General features: G+C 38.4%; 1 protein-coding gene across 1 annotated transcript in view; it reads left to right on the top strand.

Annotated features, from left to right (window-relative positions):
- THSD7B (thrombospondin type 1 domain containing 7B) overlaps positions 1–24758 on the top strand; it is a 699268-nt gene that overhangs the window by 651818 nt on the left and 22692 nt on the right. The window contains exons 17-19 of the mRNA XM_040645418.1: positions 6301–6442; positions 8648–8763; positions 10869–10986. Coding sequence (XP_040501352.1) covers positions 6301–6442; positions 8648–8763; positions 10869–10986 — 376 coding nt within the window. The remainder of the gene's footprint in view (positions 1–6300; positions 6443–8647; positions 8764–10868; positions 10987–24758) is intronic.

Genomic DNA, 24758 nt, shown 5'->3' with positions numbered 1-24758 from the left:
CATAAAATCCTTGCATCATGTTTGTTTCTTTGTTTTCTTTGTATATCTTTATAATAACTCTGCAGTTTTTTATGCTATGAAGTTTTCCTGTCCAAAAGTCTAATGACCAGTCTGATTTTATTTCCTTGGTAAACCATCTGGTATTCTTTCCCAGAGACTCACAGAATCGTTTCTTCTTTTTCTTTAAAGCTTAATTCTTTTACTAGGCTATGTCTCAGTATTAGTGATTCTGAGGTACCCTTTCAATAAGTAGTTTTGAGTCTTTTTATGAAAGTTTTTTAAAATCTTTTTTCAGTTCTGGTCTCTTAAGTTTTCTTTTTCATAAAATCTTATATGCATGTGGTATCGCTTTGACTTACTTTTCTATTTGTTTTTCTCACTTTTATCTCTTGTTAATGTTTTTTTTAATTTCATTTTTTCTATTTTTTGTTTTTCTTGAACAAGAATAATTTGTATTTTTTATTCTTGTATTTTTCCTAGTTTTATCATATCTGAAAATGTTTCTTTTATTTCTGTTTACTGAGTTCTATCACTAAAAGTCTGTGTTTTTCTAATTATTTATGAAGTTCTTTCATATCTTGTGCCATTTTCTAAATTCTGACTTGTTCACTTTGAAATAGTGGTTTTCATCTGTTTTTCATGCATGTCTTTCTACTATACTTTTTTTATCTCGGGGGGTCCTATTTTGACCTTTATTATCTTTTTCATGATATGGTTGTTTGGGATTTGAATTTGATATTTTCTTTGCTTTTTTTTTTTTTTTTTTTTTTTAGAGAGAGAGAGAGAGAGAAACGGAGAGAGAGACAGGATGAGGGGCAGAGGGAGAGGGAGAATCTTAAGCAGGCTCCACTCCCAGAACAGAGCTCAAGGTGGGGCTCAATTACTTCACCCCGAGATCATGACCCAGCTGAAATCAAGAGTGGGTTGCCTAACCAACTGAGCCACGCAGGTGCCCTTTTGTGTGTGTGTGAAATCAAATTTTGTGAACTTTTAGGAGGAGGTGTAGTTGAGGATTGTTTTTTCCTAATTTCATTTTCATGGTCCAGGGCTTGTTCATTCTTTCCCTCTTTTGTTTTGGTTTTTAGTGTTGAGAACTAGAGCAGCTTACTTTGTGAGATTTACTGGATCCTGTTTCCTTCCCCCTTCCTTTACTGGGCCTTCCTTTTCCTTCATTGCTAATTTCTGTTTTGCTCAATTTGGAAACTCTTCCCACCCATTTCTCTTCAGTACAGGAAACTGACCTAGAAAGGACTCTTGGCTTGTTAATGTTAAGAGTTCATTGGACTCATACTACATCCACACCCAACACCTCTCATGGACCCCCTTATGGTCACCTACTCTTACAGTATACAAAATCCTCCTACGCTCAGGTTTAATTTTCCATTTTTGTGTTCTTGGGTATGTCAGATGCCTCCTTTTTACTTTCTGTTTTCTCCTGTTGGATACAGATGTCACACAGGGGCTGCAAATTCAGTCATTGGTCCCCCTGTTCATAGTTCGTTTATGGAGATAACTCATCACTTAATTTTACTAAGCATATTATCCATATTATTTCTGTCGTTGCTTTTCCTATTGCACTGTGTTATCCAAAGAATTTTTTTTCACTTCTGTAACCATCTTCTCCAAATTCTTGAGCATATTTTTAAGCGTAAGAGGCATGAGTAACAATTCTTCAGGTCCAGATTTTTCTCCTATAGCAGTCTGTTCATCCCTTGTCAACCTTTGGGAATCAGGGTTTCATTTTTTTATATTTATTTTAATTCCAATATAATTAACATAGAGTGTTATGTCAGTTTCAAGTGTACAAGATACTGATTCAGCAACTCTGCACATTATTCTGTGTTCATCACAGAAACAAAGCAAAAGTAAACTTCTGGGACTACACTGCAATAAAAAGCTTTTGCACTTTACTAAAACCATCAATAAAAAGAGAACCTACTGAATGGGAGAAGATATTTACAAATGATATATTTGATAGGGGTTAATATTCAAATCTATAAAGACAACTGAACACACAAAAAAAAACCCAAATAATATAATTTAAAAAAGGACACAAGACATAAACAGATATTTTTCCAAAGAAGACATAAAAATGGCCAACAGACACATAAAAAGATGCTCAAGATGACTAATCATCAGGGACATGCAAAGCAAAACCACAACACAATATTAATTCACACCTGTCAGAGCAGCTAAAGTCAAAAACACAAACAAGTGTGGGCAAGGATGTGGAAAAAGAGAATCAGGATTTAATTTTATTAAAAATTTCCTTACAAAACATTGAAATGGTATTTTGCAGATCTTTTTACACCATTTTTCCGAAGAAGAAAACTCAAGTTAATAGCATTATATATCCATATTTGTGTCATGAGAGATATGGAGAAAAATAACAGCTTCTCTCAGTAGGACTAATCAGTGAAATGAAGGAGAGACAATTTCAGAATGATCAGATAAATTCTGTAACAGAACAAAAGTGTTCATTTTCTGTATCTGGTGGGAGTTGACAAGGCCAGACCTTGGAATCGTGCTCATCTCCAGACAAGAAGTATGCTGAGTGATTGAAGTTCACAAGTACCTGGGTTTATGTGAGGTTTTATTAAATTGTGTCTGTTAATAGTTAAGTGTTAGAAAAATATCAAATTATACATTCTTATTTGCATTTCTTTAAAATATCTAAATTAACTGTCATCCTTTATCTGGGTAAATCAAAACTCATTTATTGATATGTTTTATTAAGTTAATGATAGATGCTATTATTTTGAGAATTGTCATCTAGAATTTATAGAAAATGTATGAGAATTAGAAAAAAGATTACATTCTCTTTTTATCAGATATACAGATGTATGGAAAATCCTTACATTTAGGCAATATGATCATAGTCCAGGGTTGACCATTTGTCTACTAATGGTTGCTTACAAATATCATCTTATTGCCTAGGAAGAACCACATTATCCTGCACAAGTATTTATTATTTACATTCTTTATACTAGACATGGAACAAGCCTCTCAGTGTCCAAGAAAATTAAGACATGGACTCTCTTCAAATAGCCCAGGGGAAAGAATACACACACATTGATACATGCAATGTATGAGTGCAATGGGAAATATGAAATAAATGATAATATCCCATTTTTATGGGTGCAAGGGAGTCATTGGACGTTCTCAGATGGGATATCTGATTTAATTTTGACAATTGAATACAAATACTCAGGTTAGGTCCTAGGGTAAAGGCCCTATTGCTAGAGAGAACAAAAGGTATGAAAGCACAATGTCAGAAGGAAGGATTGAACTTTAAGATAAGTGCTGGTTTTCAAAGGTAATAAGTTAGAAAATCCAGTCTCATAAAGGGGGCTTATTTACCAAAGACTAACCGGTTCCTATTGGTCATCTTTTTCCCTAGCAAATAAACTTTAGCTATATAACCTTGATCTTTACAATAAAACTGGTCCAAAGTTGACTTTGGGTTAGTTATCCACACATCAATTTCTCACTTCATTTAGGAAATTGACAATATGTCTTTATATAAATACTCTAGAGGAGAGGAGATCCAGGTTTGTATTTGAGGAGTCTTGATCCAATAAAGAAATCATCCAGACATAAGCCTCCTTTACCATTCTTTTTTATTTAGCCCCACTCCCATCTTCCTTGTGACCAATTCATTATTTTATGAACTTCCTATAAACAGCCAATAGAAGGAAATAAGGAGAAAACACTAACCTACCTATTACTTGTTAGCAGTTGCTAGGGCAATTTTTTTTTAAAGTAGAACATAAAAATATTTCCTAAGATTATGTTGGATTGTGTTTGTGGACTCCAGTCACCCACACAATAGTATATGTGTCTGTTTCTATGGATAGAGAATTAGTAGAAGAGTTAGCTGCAATGTTGGTTTTCAATTTTTAATTTTTTTTTAATTTTTAATTTTTTTTTATGTAAAGTTCGATGATTCGTTAGTTGTGTATAACACCCAGTGCACCATGCAATACGTGCCCTTCTTATTACCCATCACCAGCCTATCCCAATCCCCCACCCCCCTCCCCTCGGAAGCCCTCAGTTTGTTTCTCAGAGTCCATAGTCTGTCATAATTACTAAGGTCTACATGATTATGAATGATGGATTATGATCAACTGAATATTTTTAAAATATTTTTATTTATTTATTTTATTTGAAAGAGAAAGAGAGCACAAGCAGGGTGGAGGGGTACAGGGAGAGGAAGAAGCAGACTCTCTGCTGAGCAGGCAGCCCGACACAGGACTTGATCCCAGGACCCTGGGATCATGACCTGAGCCAAAGACAGACGCTTAACTGACTGAACCACCCAGGTGCCCTCAACTGAATATTCTAAACCCACATCCAGCAGAGTTAGAGACTGATAGACAATGAGGTCTAACAGAGGAAATTCCCAAATCTCATCAAATTACATACATTACCTCACTCAGGTTTAGATGAGGAGCTAAGACATAGACTATATAAGTAAATTGTTCAAAGTGACATAATTTGACGTGTGCATGTGTTATTTTCTTTTTTGCTTTATTTGATGGCGTAGACTAAGCAAGTACATAAATTCTAACCCTTATTCATTTGGTTCCAACATCAATTGATTTTTTTATAAGGTAGAAAATCAGTAGAACGCTAATCAGAGATATCTACCTAGATGCATTCATTTTTCTTTCATTGGCAAATCATTTAAGTTCTTATTCCTTCTTATGAGAACAATCAAATTAATTGGTGAACTAGTAATAAATTATTGGAAAGCATTTAGCATGGGATTCATTTGCAGATAATTAAGTATAATTACCTAGTTTCGTTGGTTCTTTATTGTCTAGAGACAATTTGTTACAATTAAAATGTAAAATTAGTTTACGAATATTGACAGATTATCCAAATGTAAAGTCACATGGATAAAAATGTGTTTCAGTGGCTCCAAACATTTAAAATCAGAAGAAAATTTAGCGGCATTTTTCTGCATATTTCAGTGCAATCCAACATTAGCATTTTGATTAACTGCCAAGATTCAGTGTACAGGTGTGTTATTGCTACAATATCTGAACTAAAAGGAATAAAAATAAATTAAACATCCCAATATAGAAATGATGATTTTGGCGACCTTAATTCAGAGACTTTTACTTTTCCTGTGGTTTAAGTATCCATGTGCCTCTTTAGATTTGGGGTCTGGAATTGTGTTGTTGTGACCATACTTAATGGTATTTATTGAACAATTACTATGTAAAATGCATACCAAATTTTTTAGAGATTGACATGGGAAGTAGAGACTATGATGTATCGTGCCATCAAAGACTTTATAAAGAATGGAAGGAGCCAGGGTAATAAAGAGAGAATGGCCATATTAGAAGGGCAGCTGTAGCCTATAAGTATATGGGTGTGTATATATGTTCAGAGACAAATCCTATACAGGAATTCCTGAGCATGGGTGGAGAGTTGCTCAGGAAGTAAGAGAAAAATGTATCTTTATTGAAAGAAAGAGTGTCAACAAAGTCTTGATTAGAGTTCTGAAGGGGGAAGGGTAGGATTTAGGGCCGTTGAAAGAGTATTCCAGTAGGGGGAGCTTGAAGGTTCACCATGGGTAGGGCAGCTGGATGAAATGTGGCAGACAGGTTTACCTGGCTCAAAGGTATTATGTGAGTTGAGACTGTAAGAGGACCCATGAGCAAAATGATATTTGCAGGAAGTCTTTGAAGTTCACATTTATACCTTCGTTTTGTTGAAAGGGCAGTATGAAGTGCAGTGGCTCATCCCCTGTGGATCAGAGGGTCTCCCAAATAAGAGGAAAGTTCTGGTATATTGGCAATATTGATTTTATAATTTGCTTTATATACCTGTTCGGGGGTTTTAAAAGTGATTTTCTCATTAAAATGTTCTGTAGGGTTATTTCTAGTGGGCTAGACTATCTGAGGGCACAGGGACATTGTGTTCCTTTTTTCATTCATTTAAACATTCAAAATGCATTTATTTATCTCTTGCTATGTGGCAGGCTATTCGAGAGCATAGAATGTGTTTAATTGATGAAAATAGTTTCTATGTGCCTAATTCTATGTGGAAGATAGAAAAGCAGCCCTCACCATAACATAGAAAAAGAAAGAGCTGTCCGGTGGGTAAAACAAAAAACAATTTATAGTGAATCACAAAATGGTTTTAGTTTGTAAATATTATGTTTAACACCTCAGTTGTCTCTTCCCTGTAGCTGTTATACATGTGCCCACATGTACACAGATAATCATATATAATTTGCCAACTAACTCTGGGTCCATTCTAACTCTGCCTGCTCTTTGATTTTCACAGTCATGTGATCCCCACTCAATGCAGAGAAGAACCCGCCATCTGCTAAGACCCTCACTGAATTCAAGGACATGTGCTGAAGATTCACAGGTGCGGCCTTGCCTCCTCAATGAAAATTGCTTCCAATTCCAGTACAATCTAACAGGTACAGTTCAAATCCACAGCCATGCCATTTCTCCTGAACATGGACTAATGGGAAAATGGGTGTGTGTGTGTGTGTGTGTGTGTGTGTGTGTGTGTGTGTTTTCATTCTTGGGATTAAGGTCTGACGGTAGAATGTGAGAGTGTATTGCATGAAAGAGCTGAGGATTTGACATTTCCAGTGTCCCTTCACAAAAGAAAGAAATGCCCACTGTTGGCATGTAGATTCAGCAAGGCCACCTGGAATCTCTGAATTCCAAGATGCTTAGAAAGCCTTGGCAAAGTTTCAGAATAGAGCTGAATTAAGCCATGATAAACCAAAACAAGAAAAATAAGCAGCAGGGGATAATTTACCATTTAGGGAGGAATGAAGTCATACCTTCATAGAATTTAACTCTTTCATGGCCTTTATTATTTCAAGAAATTCAAGCTTGTGATGCACTTTGCCCTGTGGGTCTCAAGGAGGGTAAATGGTAGACCTGAGTGGACTGGGATATTTTAGAGGCACTGGGAGTCCCATCCACCTCATTATTCAGCCACTGCTCAGGATTGTTCTGGGCACCACAGTGCCTAAGACCACAGACTGTTTAGTTACGTTGACTTGCTACCTGTCATTACCTGCAGAAGCACATATACAAAATGCCACCTAATGTGGAACCATGTGAAGTCTCAGCACTGAAGTCAACACTGACAACCAAACCACCGCATGTGTGCAGAGGCAAAGCACTAGCCTCTTCTGAAACCAGTTCCCCCACTGAGGTCACATGGGCACCATGGAGACTTCTCACATAGAAAACTGTATACTGAATTCTAGGGGGCAATTTGACTGTCTTTATTGGTGAAAGATGACTTAGCGTATTTGCCCTTTTTCTTTAGTTAAAGCTGCTTCAGATCCTTGATTTTTTATAGTAATTTTTCAGAAATACAGTACAATTTGCTATACTGGAAGAGCATGTCTTTAAAATACTGATTTTATGGGGCGCCTGAGTGGCTCAGTCAGTTAAGCGACCCACTCTTATTTCGACTCAGGTCGGGATCTCAGGGTCATGAGATTGAGCCCTGCCTGGGGCTCTGGACTCAGCAGGGAAACAGCTTCTCTCCTTCTCCCTTTGCCCCTCCCCCATTTGCACACAAGCACTTGCGCCAGGGTGCATGCTCTCTCCCTCTCTTTCTAATAAAATAAAATAATAAAATTAAAAAAATAAAATACTGATTTTACTATGCATGGGCTTACTATTCCTGTTAAAGTCATAGATCACTTATCAAACATTGAAAATGTCTTTAAAGAGGTTCTCTGTGTTTATCATCAAAGAGCATTCTTTCTAACTACACCAAAAGTAAGAGGGTTTTTTTGTTTGTTTTTAAGAATCAGATAATTTGGGATGTCAGTCAGTTAACGTCTGTCTTTGGCTCAGGTCATGATCCCAGGGTCCTGGGATCAAGTCCTGTGTCAGGCTCCCTACTCAATAGGGAGCCTGCTTCTCTCTCTGCCTGCGCCTCCCCTGCTTGTGCTCGCTCTTTCTTTCCCCCTCTCTCTTTAAAAAAAAAAAAAAAGAATCAGATTAATTATGGGATAATTCGCTCAAACTCCCAGTTGTCTAGTTTGTAATTCAACTATCCAAATCTATAAAACCTTCCCTCATGAGAGAATAATTTGGGGAAAAAAAAAGATTTTCTGTAATAATCATATAGTTCTGAGGTAACTCTCTTTCCTTTCTGAGGCACCTGTCTTAGCTCCACTGTACTAAACATATGAAATGGTTTAGATGACTGGATTTATTCCTTGAAAATATTTTCAAGTTACATCAAACAGTATCATTGTTTCTGGGCTCCTTTTCTCTCAGTTATCCCCCACAAACAGAGAATTCTAAACTAGTTTTCTTTTACCATCCTGGTTCGTTTCTTTCCCTTCATCTTCAGTCAACAGTGACATGGTCTCTCACAAACCGTTCGGTTTTTTACTTTTAGAAAGCAGACTTAGGAAGGTAACACACTTTTATTTGTTTGCTTATTTGTTTTGCAATGAAAGAATTGCAGGGTGCTTTTTGAAGCTACCTGGAAATGATTTTAGGGATTTAGGGACACACACACACACACACACACACACACACACAGTCCTTCCTCACCAATGCAAATAATCAAAGGTTTGTTGTATTTTGCTCACGTGACCGTAACTCTGAAACTCAGTGTGGTGACCCTATACCTGTAGAGTGGAGCACGTGCCAGCTGAGTGAAAACGCCACCTGCGGACGAGGCGTCAGGACCCGCCTTCTGAGCTGTGTACGCAGTGACGGCAAGCCAGTTGGTGTGGACCAGTGTGAGCAGGTAATTTGTCTCTGTTTGTATCTCACACCCGAGGCTTTGCGTTTCGTAATATTAGGCTGCAACCTTGATGCTTGATATAAATGACAGACTCTTGATTCCTTCTGGAAGCTTCTTGAAGCTTAGGTTCAGTTAGAGTAAGCAGTAACTGGTATGGGGGCAGTTATACCTCATTAGTTTGAACTTAGTCAAAATGACTGGGAAAGGTCCTCTTGCACTGAGGAAATGGATTCATTAAAAAATTATTTTTATTACTTTCAAGAACTTATATAGATGTACTTGCTTGCTAACAAACTATTCATATCAGGTGACTTTAATATTTAGATAGGACTCTATTAGGCCAACTGCTCATTTGCATATATGAACTCTGCGCCTTGCATATAAGACGAACACTGACATTTGCTATTAGAGTATGCTGCTCATTTGCTTAGCAGATGCTTGCTAGATAAATAGCACAGTTGCATTTTTCTTCTCAACCTAAGTTACAACGCCTCCCTGCCAAGTTTCAATTAGTGAGTTCTGAATTTCTGTAATGTTCTTGTTCCTTTCTTTCCTGTGATAAACTAGGTAGAGCTTGGACACGAACTGTAGTCAAACCTGTTCCAAAGAAGTAGCATTTCCTGCCTAACATCTGAGTGAAAATCTCTGTGGGGACAGTAGAAATAAGGATGACCACGTGCTGTCACACTAGAAGAATCACCAACGCAGGCTTTGGAATAAATCGAAAAGTACAGAGTCAATTAACTCAGGCTTCAGAAGCTTCCAAAACAAATTGGCAAAATGAAAATTGGTCCCATTTCTCCTGACATAGGTGGAGTCCACAAGTGGAATTAAAATCAAAACCAAACTTTTCTCACCTATCCTGACTTAAGCGTTCTTCTATTAAGTATTATAAACCCGACAGGACAGCCATAGACAATAACCCTGAGACCAGGCCATCTGAAATTGGACATCCCATTTGGTGAAATTCGAGAACTGGCTAAGACAGGGCAGGGTTCTGTCCACCAAGTGTCAGTACTTTACTGTAACATTTCATTTAATCTGTCTCTCCAAAAGTTGTCTGCTTCAGCAAAAGTAAATCACCAATGTACAGCAACTCCAAATCTTACATTTGGTGTATGTAATCTTTTCTTTTGATACAAAATAAGATATCAACTATTCAGTAGTAGAAGAATCCGTTTCTCTGCTTTCCAAATACTATATGTTCAACAAATATTTAAAGAATTTTAGTTTAAGGAAGTCCCAAATTATTAACCTATCTAGAGTATCCATGTATCTCAGATGGATTGAAGATCCTATGTGTGATTTCTCTATTGCCTAGGCAGCATATAATCATGCTCTCATCATTCATTTTAGCTTGGTGTGGACATTGCTAACGTTTAACATGTGTTGAATGGCAGAGTTTTCCTAAATAAGCACACAGTCTGTGATTTCTGTAGCGGGATTTTTCATTGTTCTTTCTGCGTTTCTTAGACGATTTATTTTCTTTCACAAAGATCTCTTCTAGTTTGGCCATTAGGAAAATCTATATATTTTTGCCTCCATGCTGGTTTAAGAGAGGACAAGAGGAAAATAAACCATATCACCAATTTTTCTCAAGATTTGGAGTATGGTTATGTTTTCAACCTAAGAGGTGTTTTTAATGACCATAGTTAGGTTGTTGATTCTGTTTTTATTCTTATTTATTTATTTTTAGTCTGGCTAGCTGTTAATTTTGAGCTCTCTTTGTACTGTTGGCCCATCCAGAAGTACAAGGTGCCTGAATTTAACACTGAGGCATCCTCCTGCTTTAGTGCTTGCTAAGCGAGGATAGATTTCTGTGTCACATAGCTGCCTGCTTTCCCAGTACCCTAACTGCAGGTCTATTCTACAGGTAAGGATTAAAAAAAAAAAAAAAAAAAAATTTGGGCCAACAAACTTCTGTCCTGTGAAGTTAGGACAACCATGTCTAGGACTGCCATCAATTTATATAAGAAAAGATATTTTTCCATACAGAGATATAGAAAGATTATTATCATAGAATAAAGTCTTTCCCATGAAAGGATAGTGATTTGATTTGACAGTGATAGGATTTCTGCAGTAAAATTGTTTTTTATTTCCATCTGCAGCGTAACTTGGAGAAGCCCCAGAGAATGAGCATTCACTGCCTGGTGGAATGCGTGGTCAACTGTCAGCTCTCGGGGTGGACAGCTTGGACAGAATGTTCGAAGACTTGTGGCCATGGAGGTATTTGGCTTCCTTATGTTTGTTCCCACCAAACAGTTTCGTTTTTATTTCTTTTTTTTTTATTAATTTTTAAAAATTTTTTAAAGTAGGGTCCATGCCCAGTGTGGAGCCCAATGTGCGGCTTGAGCCTCAGAACCCTGAGATCAAGACCCTCGCTGAGATCAAGAGTCGGTTGCTTCACCGACTGAGCCACCTAGGTGCCCCAACAGTTTGGCTTTTAAGTATCTTTCTGTATGCCATAGCGTGACAAATGGGCATAAGCCATGTTGCCAGTTGGTGGTGGCATTGTGAAGCTGACCCAGAGGGGAAGAGAGATAGAACTTGCCTTGCGTTGGTCCTTTCTGTCGAGGCAGAGGTTGCAACCCTGGCCTGGTCACAGTGTCAGACACCAAAAGAGCTGCTAGCTCAGTGGGGCAGTGTTTGTTCGAAAGGTCATAAACTCAGGGTACCTGCGTGGCTCAGTCAGTTAAATGTCCAACTCTTCAGTTTGGCTCAGGTCATGATCTCAGGGGTCTGTGCTGGGTGTGGAGCCTGCTTAAGATCCTCTCTCTCCCTCTCCTTCCAGCCCACTCCTTCTAAAAAAAAAAAAAAAAAGCATAAGCTCAGCAAACAAAAAATATTGGCCTCCATGTTTTTTGGAAGAAGTATGTATTGTTTAAGTAATCCTGTGTCAGACAAACCCCGAAATCACAGTGGCTTAATATCCCAGACTAGAGACTAGTTTTTCACTCACATAAAAGGAGGGGTTGTTTGCACTTTAAAAAGTCAGTCAAGAACCCAGGTTGATGGAGACTGTACCACTTTAACATAACCAATTTTCGCTGGAGGGTGCCTTCCAGTTGGCTCTATGCAGGGTTTCATGGGCCAGTTTGGAGATAGCATACATCCCTCCCACCTATATTACACAAAATTTAGTCCCATGTTCCCACCTCAATCCAAGATGGTCGGGCACCAAATGTAGTTTCTAGATAGCCAGTCACTTCTCAGCAATAGTGTTACACTATGGAGGAAAAAGAGTATAAATCTGTGGCGAACAGATAGCAACCATTACCACAAGTTCCCAGGATCTCAGTGGGCAAATGATATATAATGGTAAGGAAGGAAAGGCAACTGATAGAAGCTAGGCGAATGGATATATAGATAGCACTCCAGCACCAGACTGAAGGGGGGACCAAGACATTGTCCATGGGAAAGAGCACAAGAAGTAATTGGAAAGCATAGACCTATGGTTAAGGATAGGACTCCGGTTCTGAAAAAGAGTTCTAGTTTATCACAAGGTAGATGTCAAGTATTTGGAGTAGGGCCCTAGGAAAAATCGTGTTGTATGGTTAGGCACTAAGCAGAGGAGGAGAAGGGAAGAATTGCACGTTGCAGGAATCATGGAATCAAAATGGGAGGAGGATACACCAAGACCTGGATTTGATTGCCAAACAAAAATAGTTGGGAGCAAGTTTCTAGAAGTGACTGGACGACTGGCACGAAGACATGGGCTCATTTCTAAGCAACTCCCAGATGAGTGTGCTGGAGTTGCAGATAATTCTCTGCCTCAGTTGGGATTATCTGAGGAACAGAGGCAGGATGCAGCATGGAAAAAGGGCTCATGTGTGAACTCAGCTATCAGATTTTGGAGAGGGCAGAGCTGAAAACAGTAGTCAGGGTCTGTACTAGGAAAATGTGACTAAGGAAACTGAAAACTACTTCCGCAAAGAGCATCACTCACAATGAAAATATGAGAGTCACAATGTCCAATAATGACATGCCATTTCCTGCACAGTTGAGAGCCCGTAAAGAACCTCAGGAAACCAAATTGTAAATCTCAAGATTTCAGTAACTGACTATTCCTCAAATATTCTGATTGGCAGCATGATACGGTTTCCAGTTGGGCATCCACTTTACAGTTGAGTAAATCTAGTTTCAAATCGCAGCTGTTGAGACAAATTACTTAATCTGATTCTCAGGTTCTTTATCTATAAAATAGAGTTCATGCATACTTGGAGGTGTTTTTAGTTTGAGAATTAAATGATATGAAGTATATGGACACCTAGCACAATAACTGACACATCATGGGTGTTTATTGTATGTTAATTTCCATCTCCATCTTCTTAGCCCCCAGTAGTAGAGAGGGTCATTGGAGATTCCCTAGAATCTTTTAAGGATTATTCTATAGACTTAGTCACTCTGTCTCCCAATCTCATTTCTCATCCTTTTACCCCAGTTAAAATCCGTACATTATAGACATGGCCTAAGTGTATTTTTAAAAGGCAAATTTGTTTTCTTATTAAGAGCCGTTTATCCATTAAACAAATACCCATGTGCCAGTTCTAGCTCAATGTGTTGGGATGCAGCAGTGGGTGGGAGGTAGGTACTTGCCCTCTTCTCATGGAGTTGCAACGTAGTTGAGGGACAATAGACGATAAATAAGCAAAGAGGTAATATTGTATGTTGATGAGTTCACTACAGACTCATACAAATGAGAGGTGTTTTTCACATTAGTGATGTCTTTTGTCAGAACAACTGGTTGCTCCTCCTCCATCGGTAACTCACCCTGGTTATTGCACAGCTGTAAACACTGCAGTCTTGTCCTCATGGGTTTCTGGGAGGTGTCTCTTTTACAGTAGTAAAGGGTAGCATGGAAAAGTAGAGAAAGGGTGAAGTCCTGTACTGTAAGCATGGTCCACAAGGACCCATGAGATCTCACCCATGCCTGCCTCTCTATGCCCATCACCCTCCACTGATACGTTGGCTCTCTGCTCTAATACGGTGTATTTCAGTCACATCCCTGAGTGTGTGCTACTTTTCCTTACCTGGGGCATCTTACCATCACCCCACTGCCGCCTCCTCCTCTTCTCATGCATGAATTAACTCACTTGTAATGTCTGTATGTCTGAGGGCCCAAAGACCCTGTGTGGGTTCTTCATGGGTAAATCCCCCCAGTTCCCATGGGCACAGCACCTGACACATTGGAGGAATTTCAGCTGATATCTGTCCTTGCCCCTGTGGTTCTGCATCATAGGGGAAGAGCCTGCAGACTGAATCACAAGCCCAAAGGCAGCCAACCCCTGCTAGGGGATGTCTTCCTCATCCTCTAACTAAATGCATACATCTTAGGTACCATTACCCAAAAATTCATTCAATGCAAAGGAGACGGATCTGTTTATTATTATTTTTGCTTGGCAGTCCTAATTCTGCCACTGTACCAAGTCGGTGAAACATGACAGATCTCCGTGTTATGCTAATACACTACCTTTAAAAATAAGACCCTTAATTGTAAGTTTAGTATTCAAGTATTTAATTTTTCAAGCAGTTCTGTTAGTACTGTGCACTCAGCAGGCCCTGTTTGTCTATTAGAAAGACAACAAGAAACAAAAAATCCTTTCCAAATCTGAATCCTACTATTGGAGACTTCTAGGTAATTAGAGTTTGAACTTACATTCACCTTTTCTAGGCCTTAGAATAATAAAGAGAAACAAAGATTTCCTAAGGAAGTCATTGTGTGAACTAAGGTACCAGTGGGACTGGGAAAGGAATGTTAACTACTTGGAGAAATGAAGTTGCATGAAGCACTTGGAAGTCATTTAAATAGTATCCATTGGCTTTCAATATAGCACTAGTTATAAATTACCTCTAGCTAGTTTCTAAAGGTCTATTAGGATATCTGCTTGGGAATCCTTTCTTGATCTTTAGATGTCTTGATCTCCTGAATTGTCAGATGTAATTATACCTATAAAAATATATTCCATAATCCTGATATCTGTCAGACCCTCCAGTGATCTAAATGTGTGTGTGCTCCATGTTCCTTTTTTCATTCAGCAAAGATTTATAAAGTTTATGCCTATTATCCTGGCACTTAACAGTGTCTTCTTTCATTGTCAAAAGTAGCAATATGAGAAATAAATTACGTGGTGCCCATGCTATTTAGACATCTGTTCTTGAAGGCAAGACTGTAGAAGTGTAGTCCTATGTTTTACAAATATTCATTGGACGCTTTCTGAATGCCAGACATTCTCCCAACAGCTAAGGCCACACTGTAAAGGATCCCAGGCAAACAGAGTCCCCCGATGTCATACAATGAATGTTCCAGTGAAAAACTGGATGGTGATGACAAGACAGATAGCAAATAAATGAGGATATAAACACAAAAATAGCCGACATCCATGATGAAATCAAAACAGATCGTGTAATGGAGAATAAGGAGATCAAGTGTCTTGCAAGGGAATGAGGGACGGGGGAAGAAAGGCCATCGAAGTGGTGATATCTATGTCCACATTGAATGAGAAGGTGCCACAGCTCTTATGACTGGTGTTTTCTTTAGGAGGCTCTGCTCCTGCCCAACTTCACAAGCACTTGTTGACTACCTGGTACACTGAACCCTCCATGTCAGGACCCACAGACGAAAACCTAAAAATAAGTATTGTTCTCATTACATTTGTGCCCGATTTCAATCTTAAAAAAATAAATTGAACGGTACAAAGACTAGGACACATGACCCTAGAATTTCTAAGCACCCAGCCTCAGGATAGTGCAGAGAGCACTTGTCGTTACATTACATAGTACCCCACAGCCCCCAAGCTTGTCCGTTTCCAGCCCCAGTCTTAGAGCGCCGCTCTTCTCTGATCATCACCCACCCCCACCACGGGCAGATAGTAATGTTTCCAAAATGAGAGAATTACATATTTAGATCATGCCTTAATCCTCGTGCAGCACAACCTAAAAGCAATAAGCAAACGGCGATAATCAAAAGCAAAAAATGTATGGCACAGATGAATGTGTTTCTTAAAAGAGACCAAACTCTGGAGCTGAAAGGGTTGGAAACTATCATTGAAAAGCATCTGTACCTTGTCCCTTCTGAGACAGTGTGCCAGCAGCTGTCTTTTATATGAGCCGCTTTCATTTTTCCAACTGTTGGTGGCAATGGGGCAGAAACCATGAGAGGAGATAGTTTATTTAGTCACATTAAAGTGGGCAAGCAAGTTGCATGGGAGTCTGACTCCAGCACCTGCGGCTCTCGGCTGACTTCTTTATCAAAGGCAAAAAAGTTCACACAATTGTCTCAGTTTATGAATTTGCTGGTTGTCAGGCAAATGCTGGTGTGCTGGATGACCCAGATGCTCTCCCCACGAGCCACACTTCGCAATCGAATCCACAGAACTACATTGATCTGGGGAGAGATTTTGAAATGAGCTCTTCCTTTATTCTCGAAGTGTCTGGAATGCCTCTTTAATGTACACCTGATGCTTGTCATATACTTTCTAATTGTGTTAAAGATTTCAAGGTCAGAACAGTTTGAATCCAATTTATTTCACGTCAGAAAGACTGATTCTAAGCTTCCACTAAGGGATCCTTTTAGATAGATTTCAAAGATCAAAGCTTGTAATAGAAGAGCTTAATATTTGGATTAGTCATGTTCTTTGTTGAATTTTCATCAGTTCAGTGGAATGTAGAACTCCCTAAATTTAGCATAACATGAATTATTCATAATTATTATTTAACTGATAACACTCTAAGAATGTTATTAATCCCAAACGGTGATTTTTTCCTACTTCATATTTTTTAATTCAATGTATGTGAGTTTGTGTTTTCTATATTATGTAATCCGGCCTGATTCTGTTTCCCAAATGGCATATAATTTTTCTGTCAACTCTGGCCTGTAAAGCAAAAATAATTTTGTATTAACTCCAAAGTACCACCACTTTGTGATTTTTTCTGGCTTTTTTTTTTTCTTCTTTTTAAGCAAAGTTAAGCTGGTAGTCTTCAGTTTTAGTGTCTGCATAAAATGTGATCAGTGTGGTATCCTTGATCAGGCCCAGTCTAATAGTTATAACAATTCAAACTTATTTGCTATATCAAGTAATTAGTTCTTATGACAAGAGAATAAGAAGCTAAATATAGAATGGTAGAATGGAGAAAACAAAAGACTGAACCAGAAACCAGAAGATCTGAGTTTTTGAGCTGACTTTTCCAATGGCAACTTGTAGGTCTTTGAACTAGTCTTTGCAGAACTCACTTGCACTACTTTTTATTTATAAACTGATGAAATGTTGGAATAATTACTTTTTAACATCTGTTGGTCAAAGTCACAATTATTGGAGCCAGAAGTGTTTTAGTAAACTTTTACAGCAATACTGCAAGTATAGGCATAGGCAGAACTTCACAGGTGAGGTGATAAGTAGCTTGCTCAAGGTCACATAGCTTGTCAGTTATGGAGGAAAGATTCAAACCCATATTCAGGTGTCTCCAAAGCCCCATTTGTTCTACTTTGCCCCGTTGCATCTGACATTGTACTTGTAAATGTTCCTGTAGGTCCATGGCCCTGTGTATCGCTTTATAAAAATTCTCATAATTTATAGGTATATTTAAAAATAAGCAGAGGAAATGGATCTCAGATTGGAACACAAAGGGAAGTAAGGGTTTTAAGAAGTCCCCCAGAATTTTAAGCCTCCTAAATGTATACTTGTTTACTAATCAATAATGTCGCATATTTTCTAGCCCATCAATTGGAACGTAGCTGCAGGGAGCCAATATTACCTGGGAAAGGTGTGACTCTGATGGACACAGTAGCTGCAGGATGGCCAAAATGACTCTCTCTGCCCTTCTCCTTTTGTGTCACGCGGGGAGCTCCTTATTGGGATATTTCTGCTGCATATAGGGTTTTACGGTGGTCCACCAAGTTTTGTTAGCTTTTAATGGGACTGAAATTTGATCGTTGAGAGTAGAAGTGGAGATGCGTGGCTAGAACACACTACAGAGAATTCTGGAGCTCTTTATTTCCAAGCAAAGCCAAAGGTGCCTAATCTTCCATCCTTGAAAGACCTATCATGATCCGTGATACCGTGGTCTATCTCCAACTCTAAAACTGTGGTTTTGTTATTTCTTCCTTAGCTGACCTCACTCCCAGATAGATGGTCAGGGCTCAGACTAGTCTGCTTTACTGTGAAAGGCTTATGGAATCTTTATCTTGCGTAACTTGGGTGTTCTCTAGGATGACAGGTATCCGGACGCCTGCAGCAATTTTCAGGTAGGCCAAGGAATCTCTCTGTAGGGGAAACCCTTGGACGTAGCTCTGAATGCAAAACTGTTACCACATCTTCCATCTCTAACAATGCCAACCATAGGCCAAAGATCAGTCTTTAGGTTGCAGATCAGGGCCAAAATTTTTCCCTAGTCTGTTACATGAGAGAATAGCACTGATCCCAAATCCATGACCACCAGAGAGTATATGTAAAACAATGTTTACACTTAAACTTGGATAAAAAAATCTAGGCAGGATTTTTTTTTAAGTTTTTTTTTTTTTTTTTAAAGTAAACTCCACACCACACATGGGGCTCGAACTCACAACCCCAAAATCAAAGGTCACATGCTTTACTAACTGAGCCAGCCTGGCACCACTAAGTGATATTTGTTAAGAGAATTTAAAGTAGATTCCAGTATAAAGAGCCCCACGAATTTAACTGAACATTTTAGACAATGTAACTTTCCACAGCTTTCAGAAATTGACTGACAAGTACCCAAAACAAATAAAGAGCTATCAGAATAGAAGATGTTAGTACTATAATTTTAATTACATTTTACTAAAGGAAAATATGAAATATATGAATATAGGCAACACATTTATTGCAGAGGGTTGACCTAAGTATACGTCTCAGACTTGCCCAAGTGGCCTAACAATTACAGCATAGCATCTGACGCCTGACTTGGACCAGATGAAAACCTTTGAGAAGCACATGCTTTTGGAGTAAATTAGATCTTTGTTCCAGTCCTCCTAGCTGTGTGATTTTTGCAAAAAAAATATTTAACTTCTCTGAGCTTCAGTTTATGAAGTGAGAATATTAATAACTGTGTCTATGAGTCTGAGATTGGGATTCTTGTTGAAGTGATTTATTTATTTGAGGGTAGTCAGGAGAACAGGTGCTCTCAGAAGAAGGGAGAGCCAAGTAAGCAGGATAAGGAAGGGAAAAGAACTAAGCAAGAATATGCTGTGTCACCTCTGTATCAGCACATCGTATTCACTTAAGTAACTTAGTCCCTCCCTCCATAACAAGGAATACTTTTGTAATGACAAAAGTATTATACAATAAATTCTTAACCAGAGACCTATGTGATAAAAATTAATAGATTGACATGACCAACTATTAATGAGGTTTTTGTTAGTATCCCGTGGCTTCTTTTTCATTAGTTTTGTCATCTAGTATTTGTTACTAATATTAAGTAGCAGGCACCAAAAGCTTAAGAATAAATCCACAGGAGGAAATACTTAAAAGGGAAAACACTGTATTCAAAAACCTAAATGTTGGGTGCACATCAGAAAGGACCACCATCAACTTGAGGTTAGTGACATTGAGCCCCACCCTTCGTGGTGTATGTTGGCCAATCCCTTGTAGATGTCAGCTCTGGAAGACCATTATGCATATGCCTTGAAAATTCAATTCCTATTCAAAAGAAATAATGCCCGGGTGGAAAGCAAACCAGTCATAATATTCAAATGACATGCTATAAGCCCAAAGTGACTTCTTATACTGTTGTTATTATATTTACATGTCTGCAGTGCATTGGGGCTTGTGGGTATGTTCATCTAAATTGCTCAGATATTTTATTTGATGAAATATGTAAGGTTAAATAGGTATGTTCTTTATTGCTCATTTTTCTTGTATTTCCTTTTCCACTTTCCCCTACTTTGCATTGTTTGGTCATATTCAAACTGTCCAGAGCTATCAAAATCATAAGTTTCAGTTAATGCAATGACCATATGCCAGGGCCGTAGAAGAACTATTGTTTAAAGCATGCCACTATAAAGGTATATGACGGCTGGCTCCTTGGACTTGAAAGTCTGGTCAGAGAACCACTGCACTGACTCCATTTCCTTTTATGAATTTATAAATTGACAAATATTGAAACAGTTTTGTGAGGTTTTTTACTGCTTACATTTTCCACATCCCCTTTGTCAGGAGCCCCAGAGTGAAGTCTGAACACTTCAGGGGGAGTGTGATCTGGTCCTATACACAGGTACCAATATAGGTCTCTCTGTGGGTGTGTGTGGGGTGTGTGTCTGTGTTACCAGTCATGTACCTCGCTGTCTTTTTTTTCCTGGCATTCTTACCATGCAATTCTTTTTTCTTTATTGCAAGTAATTATTGCTAATTTAACAGTAGGCCCAGTATCACCGTTGCTCATAATGAGTTCCCAATATTCGTCAAGGGAGGAGAGGAAAAGACTCAGAGAATCGCTAGCAAACCTACCCTACTATAATTTGGGTCTTAATTAAATTGGAAACATATTTTGTAAGGGAGTACTTTTCTCTTTTTTATAGCCTGAAGAGTAGATGAACAGAGTCGATTTCTGTTTTTACATCTCATGGGTATTGCTTGTTAAACATCTTATCTATAGCAACTATTGAATTCAGGTTCCAAATACATTGCTAGTCCTCTTTTACTTTTATTGAAAAACATAAACCCAAACAAGAGGAATCCAGATGGTGTGTCCAAGGAAATGCCCCCATTTTCAGATTGAAAGCATCAGTATATGCATGGTAGCAATCTTCACCCTTACTCTGAGGGCAGAAGGAATCCAAACTACAGTATAAGAGGTTGGTTTGGTGGGTTGGGACCAGGCAGAATCATTAGAGATTGCATATCATAAGCCCAGTAGAATACCAGTAGAAACGGTTAACACCATTTCTAGGAATACCTATGAAATAACAGTTGTTAAAATAAATGCCTAAAATAACAGTTTTAACAGCCATCCGCTATATTTTAGATATACTGTTAAGGTGGTTTCTATATGGTATTTTTTTATTTATATAACCAATGGGAGATGACTCTAAGGAATCCTCGTCATCTCAGTACTTTTCACCTGAATCAGCATAATTGTGAGTTCTGAAGGATGCCAAAGCCTTTATAATATCCAAATATTCACTAATGAACTGACCATCTAAGAATCCATCCCCCAACCAACAATCTTTCTCCGCTGACACATGTTCTGTCATTTCATCAGAGTATTTGTCGGTCTGTAGCTGCAAATAGAGTATGTACCCAAAACAAAGGGATATAAAATGGAACACTCTGTACACCAAAGATTAAAGGGAGCTCTTGAGAAAATGGATGAAAAGTGAGTCGAAGGCCAAAGACGCTGATTATCAAGCTGCACAAGCCAGTCATGAAACAATGGATCTTTTATAGGGTAATCATAAAACTACATAAGAAATAGAAATAGCTGATGTATTATTTGTCCTAATAACAACTACATTGTTGCAGTTATCATCGGCACGGTAATTGATATTAGATCAAATAAACTCACTTGCATACTTTTTAGTTCCAGAAAAAGTCCCACTTAGACTTTATTATTAAAAGTAATTTAATTCCCATTTAAACTGATTGATTGTTCAGTGGCATTTTCCCCAGCATGAATTATCCTCAGACAGTAAGAACTTTCTGTAGACTTTATCTTACAGAAGAGGAAATTCACGTGCAGAGGAGTTAAAATACTTCCATGTAGTCACATCATTTACGAGCTGTTAAATCAAGAGAACTGTTTCCAGCTAGAGAATTTTGTTGCCAAGTCCAGGTTTCTTTTCACCATACATGAGCTATTTTAAAATTCTCGTTCTCTTATATTCTATATCACATTGTAACTTAAATATCTTTAATTTGGCTACATAATTTGGCTACTGCTTTTCCCCTCACATGAAAATTCACTATCACCAAAACAATTTCTTTAGGCTCCTGATTTTAGGGGTTCCTTTTAGAATAATCAGTGTTGAGAGATATTGCTTGGTCGGCTGTTCCTTCCCGTCTGATGTTCGGAATCCCAGGCAATTTTAGACTACTGCCATTGGAGACAGTGGGCCTCCTTACTGGTGCCATCCGTATCCCATGTAGCTAGATTTAATATTTGCAATTGCAGGATTTGTGAAAGAGTGCTTAATTTGGGGGTGCTTTCTCTGATTATTTAATTTATACAACCCAGATATCCCTGACTGATGAGAAAAAAGAGGGGTGCCTAGGAGGCTTAGTTGGTTAAGCCACTGATTTCAGCTCAGGTCATGATCTTGGGGTCCTGAAATCAAGCCCTGCCTCCTTGCTCAGCGGGGAGCCTGCTTCTCCCTCTGCCTGCTGCTCCCCCCTGCTTGTGCATGCTCTCTCTCTCTCTCTAATAAATAAAAATTTTAAAAAAGAAACTTCAATTCTATCAAGTGCCCCACAGAAACCTTTTACACACTCATGCCTTCAATTAGCAGCAGGTTTGTCATTGAACTTTAATATTAGCCACTTAAACATGACAATATGCTTCAAAATGTAGGAGTATTGTAAACTCCTTGCTATTAGAAATGTGTTCTTGGTAGTAATTGGCATTGTTTGAAGACCTTATTTTTGCGTTAGGATAGCAAAAGACAGAGAAATCATATGGCTGTGCTTTCAGTGGATGATTTTAAGACTTTCGTTATTTCAAAAAGTAATAGAATCATTGTTTTTCTGTTGAATACATTACGTTGCCCCCACCTCTATGTCCAGCAAAAGATATCTGTCACTTTAATAGAAATAACTAAAATAGTTCTAAAGTAATGGCCATCTGCATGCCATCAATTCAAGAGCAAACTTGAAATTATTTGGTTATGATGAAATAGAGCCTCTTTAGCTGTGATAAAGGCAACACTGCATTGTTATTATTCTTATAGCAATAGAATAGAATGCAATTATAATGACATTTAGGGTAATAGGTATTTAGGTCAAGAGAATAAATATAAAGATTATTATAAAACTGAAGAGCATTTAAGCAAGAGTTAATGTAAAATCTTGAACCAACTGTATTCACCAAGCAGGGACATTTCATATGAATGATGTCCAACTGGTATGATTTTACTTGAGTGATGCTGGGTAGGACATCAACAACGCATGGTCTTCATAGGAAATCTCTCCCGAGAAGAATGGGTCAATTCTGTTGTTTACCAAGCATGTGTCATTGTTGACTCAAATTTTACCTTCCCGTAAAAGAAAGGGGTAAGTAGCTATCCTTGCTCTCTAACTCAGGGCTAACACAGCAGCCTCTGGAACAAAACTTTGAGTTTGAATCCTGTTTTGCAACTTAGTAGTTTTTTTGATCTTAGACCAGTGAATTAAAGTCTCCCTCATTTTCCTTATCCATAGTATGGGAAGAATTTTCCTTTAGGGTTGTTGTTATTCTTCGGCATTTAAGTATTTAGAATATTACCTTCGTATTTGGTACCTTTTCAATAATTGCGTTGATATATCATCACACATTTTCAGATACCGGATATCATGTAGACAATGTATGAAAATATGAATTAAACAAATATTCAGTGCTTAATATATGTGAAGCACCATGTTAGGGACAGAAGCCCAAACCTCAAGGATGAAGAATGCAGTGATTAGAACCTCCTAGGAATGCCTGGGTGGCTCAATCGGTTAAGCACCTGACTCTTTTTTATTATTATTATGTTCAGTTAGCCACTATATAGTACATCATTAGTTTTTGATGTCGTGTTCAACAATTCATCAGTTACGCATAACACCCAATGCTCATCACAACACGTGCCCTCCTTAATACCCATCACCCTGCTATTCCTACCCCCCACCCCCCTCCCCTCTGAAACCCTGAGTTTATTTTCCGGGGTCCATAGTCTCTCATGGTTCATCTCCCTCTCTGACTTCTCTCCCTTCAGATTTCCCTCCCTTCCCCTATGGTCTTCCATGCTATTGCTTATGTTCCACATATGAGTGAAACCATATGATAATTGTCTTTCTCTGAGTGACTTACTTCACTTAACATAATTCCCTCCATTTTCATCCATGTCGATGCAAATGGTGGGTATTCATCCTTTCTGATGGCTGAGTAATATTCCATTGTATATATGAACCACATCTTCTTAATCCAGTCATCTGTTGAAGGGCATCTCGGCTCCTTCCACAGTTTGGCTACTGTGGACATTGATGCTATGAACATTGGGGAGCATGTGCCCCTTCTTTTCACTACATCTGCACCCGACTATATTGGCTCAGGTGTTAATTACAGGGTAGTAAGTTCAAGTCCCATGTTGGGTTCCACACTGGGAGTGGAGCCTAATTTAAAACAAAAACAAAAACAACCTCTTCGTTTTCCTCAAAGGTTTTCTGTGAGGGAATTAGTTACCAAAAAACTGATAATCTTCTGGTAGCCAGTAAGAGGTCTAGTCCACTGAAAGGTGAGTCACTCTTACTTGTCTCTGAACTTGAGGGCATCTGAGAATTATTCTGACCCAGGGCTTTCAAGTGAATTCTGTGTTGAAGTGTCCTCCCTAGCTTTCCATTTTTCTTCACATACAAATCTGGAATCCTTGACATCAACTAAAACACCCCATTTTAAATAGCTTTACTAGCACTGCCTCAACCTATTCTTCCTCTAGCTCTGTTTGGGCCACATTGGCCTCCTGTCAGTTCCTCAAATGTGGTTTGCTCCTTTGCATCTCAGGACTTCTTCACGTGCCCTTTCTTCAGCATGAGACACTTTCTGTACCTCATGCCTGGCTGACGTCTTCAGATTTCTGCTAAAGGTCAGCTGCTCATGGAAATGTTCTGACTCCTTCCCAGACTGGCATATACCCCCATCACATGCTCTCATGGTACCCTCTGTTTTTCTTTTTTATCACAAATTACAATTACATAGTTAACTTTATAACAACAACGGAAGGACATCCTATTCACAGAAAATAATAATGCAACTACTTGCACATAGTACCTCATCAAAAAAAACAAAGATTAAGGACAGGAATGAGTGGGGGAGAG

Source organism: Ursus maritimus, unplaced genomic scaffold (assembly GCF_017311325.1).
Source record: "Ursus maritimus isolate PB19 unplaced genomic scaffold, ASM1731132v1 scaffold_1, whole genome shotgun sequence".
Lineage (NCBI taxonomy): Eukaryota > Metazoa > Chordata > Mammalia > Carnivora > Ursidae > Ursus > Ursus maritimus.
Note: the sequence above shows the minus strand (reverse complement) of the source record. Positions and strands in the feature narration are given on the sequence as shown.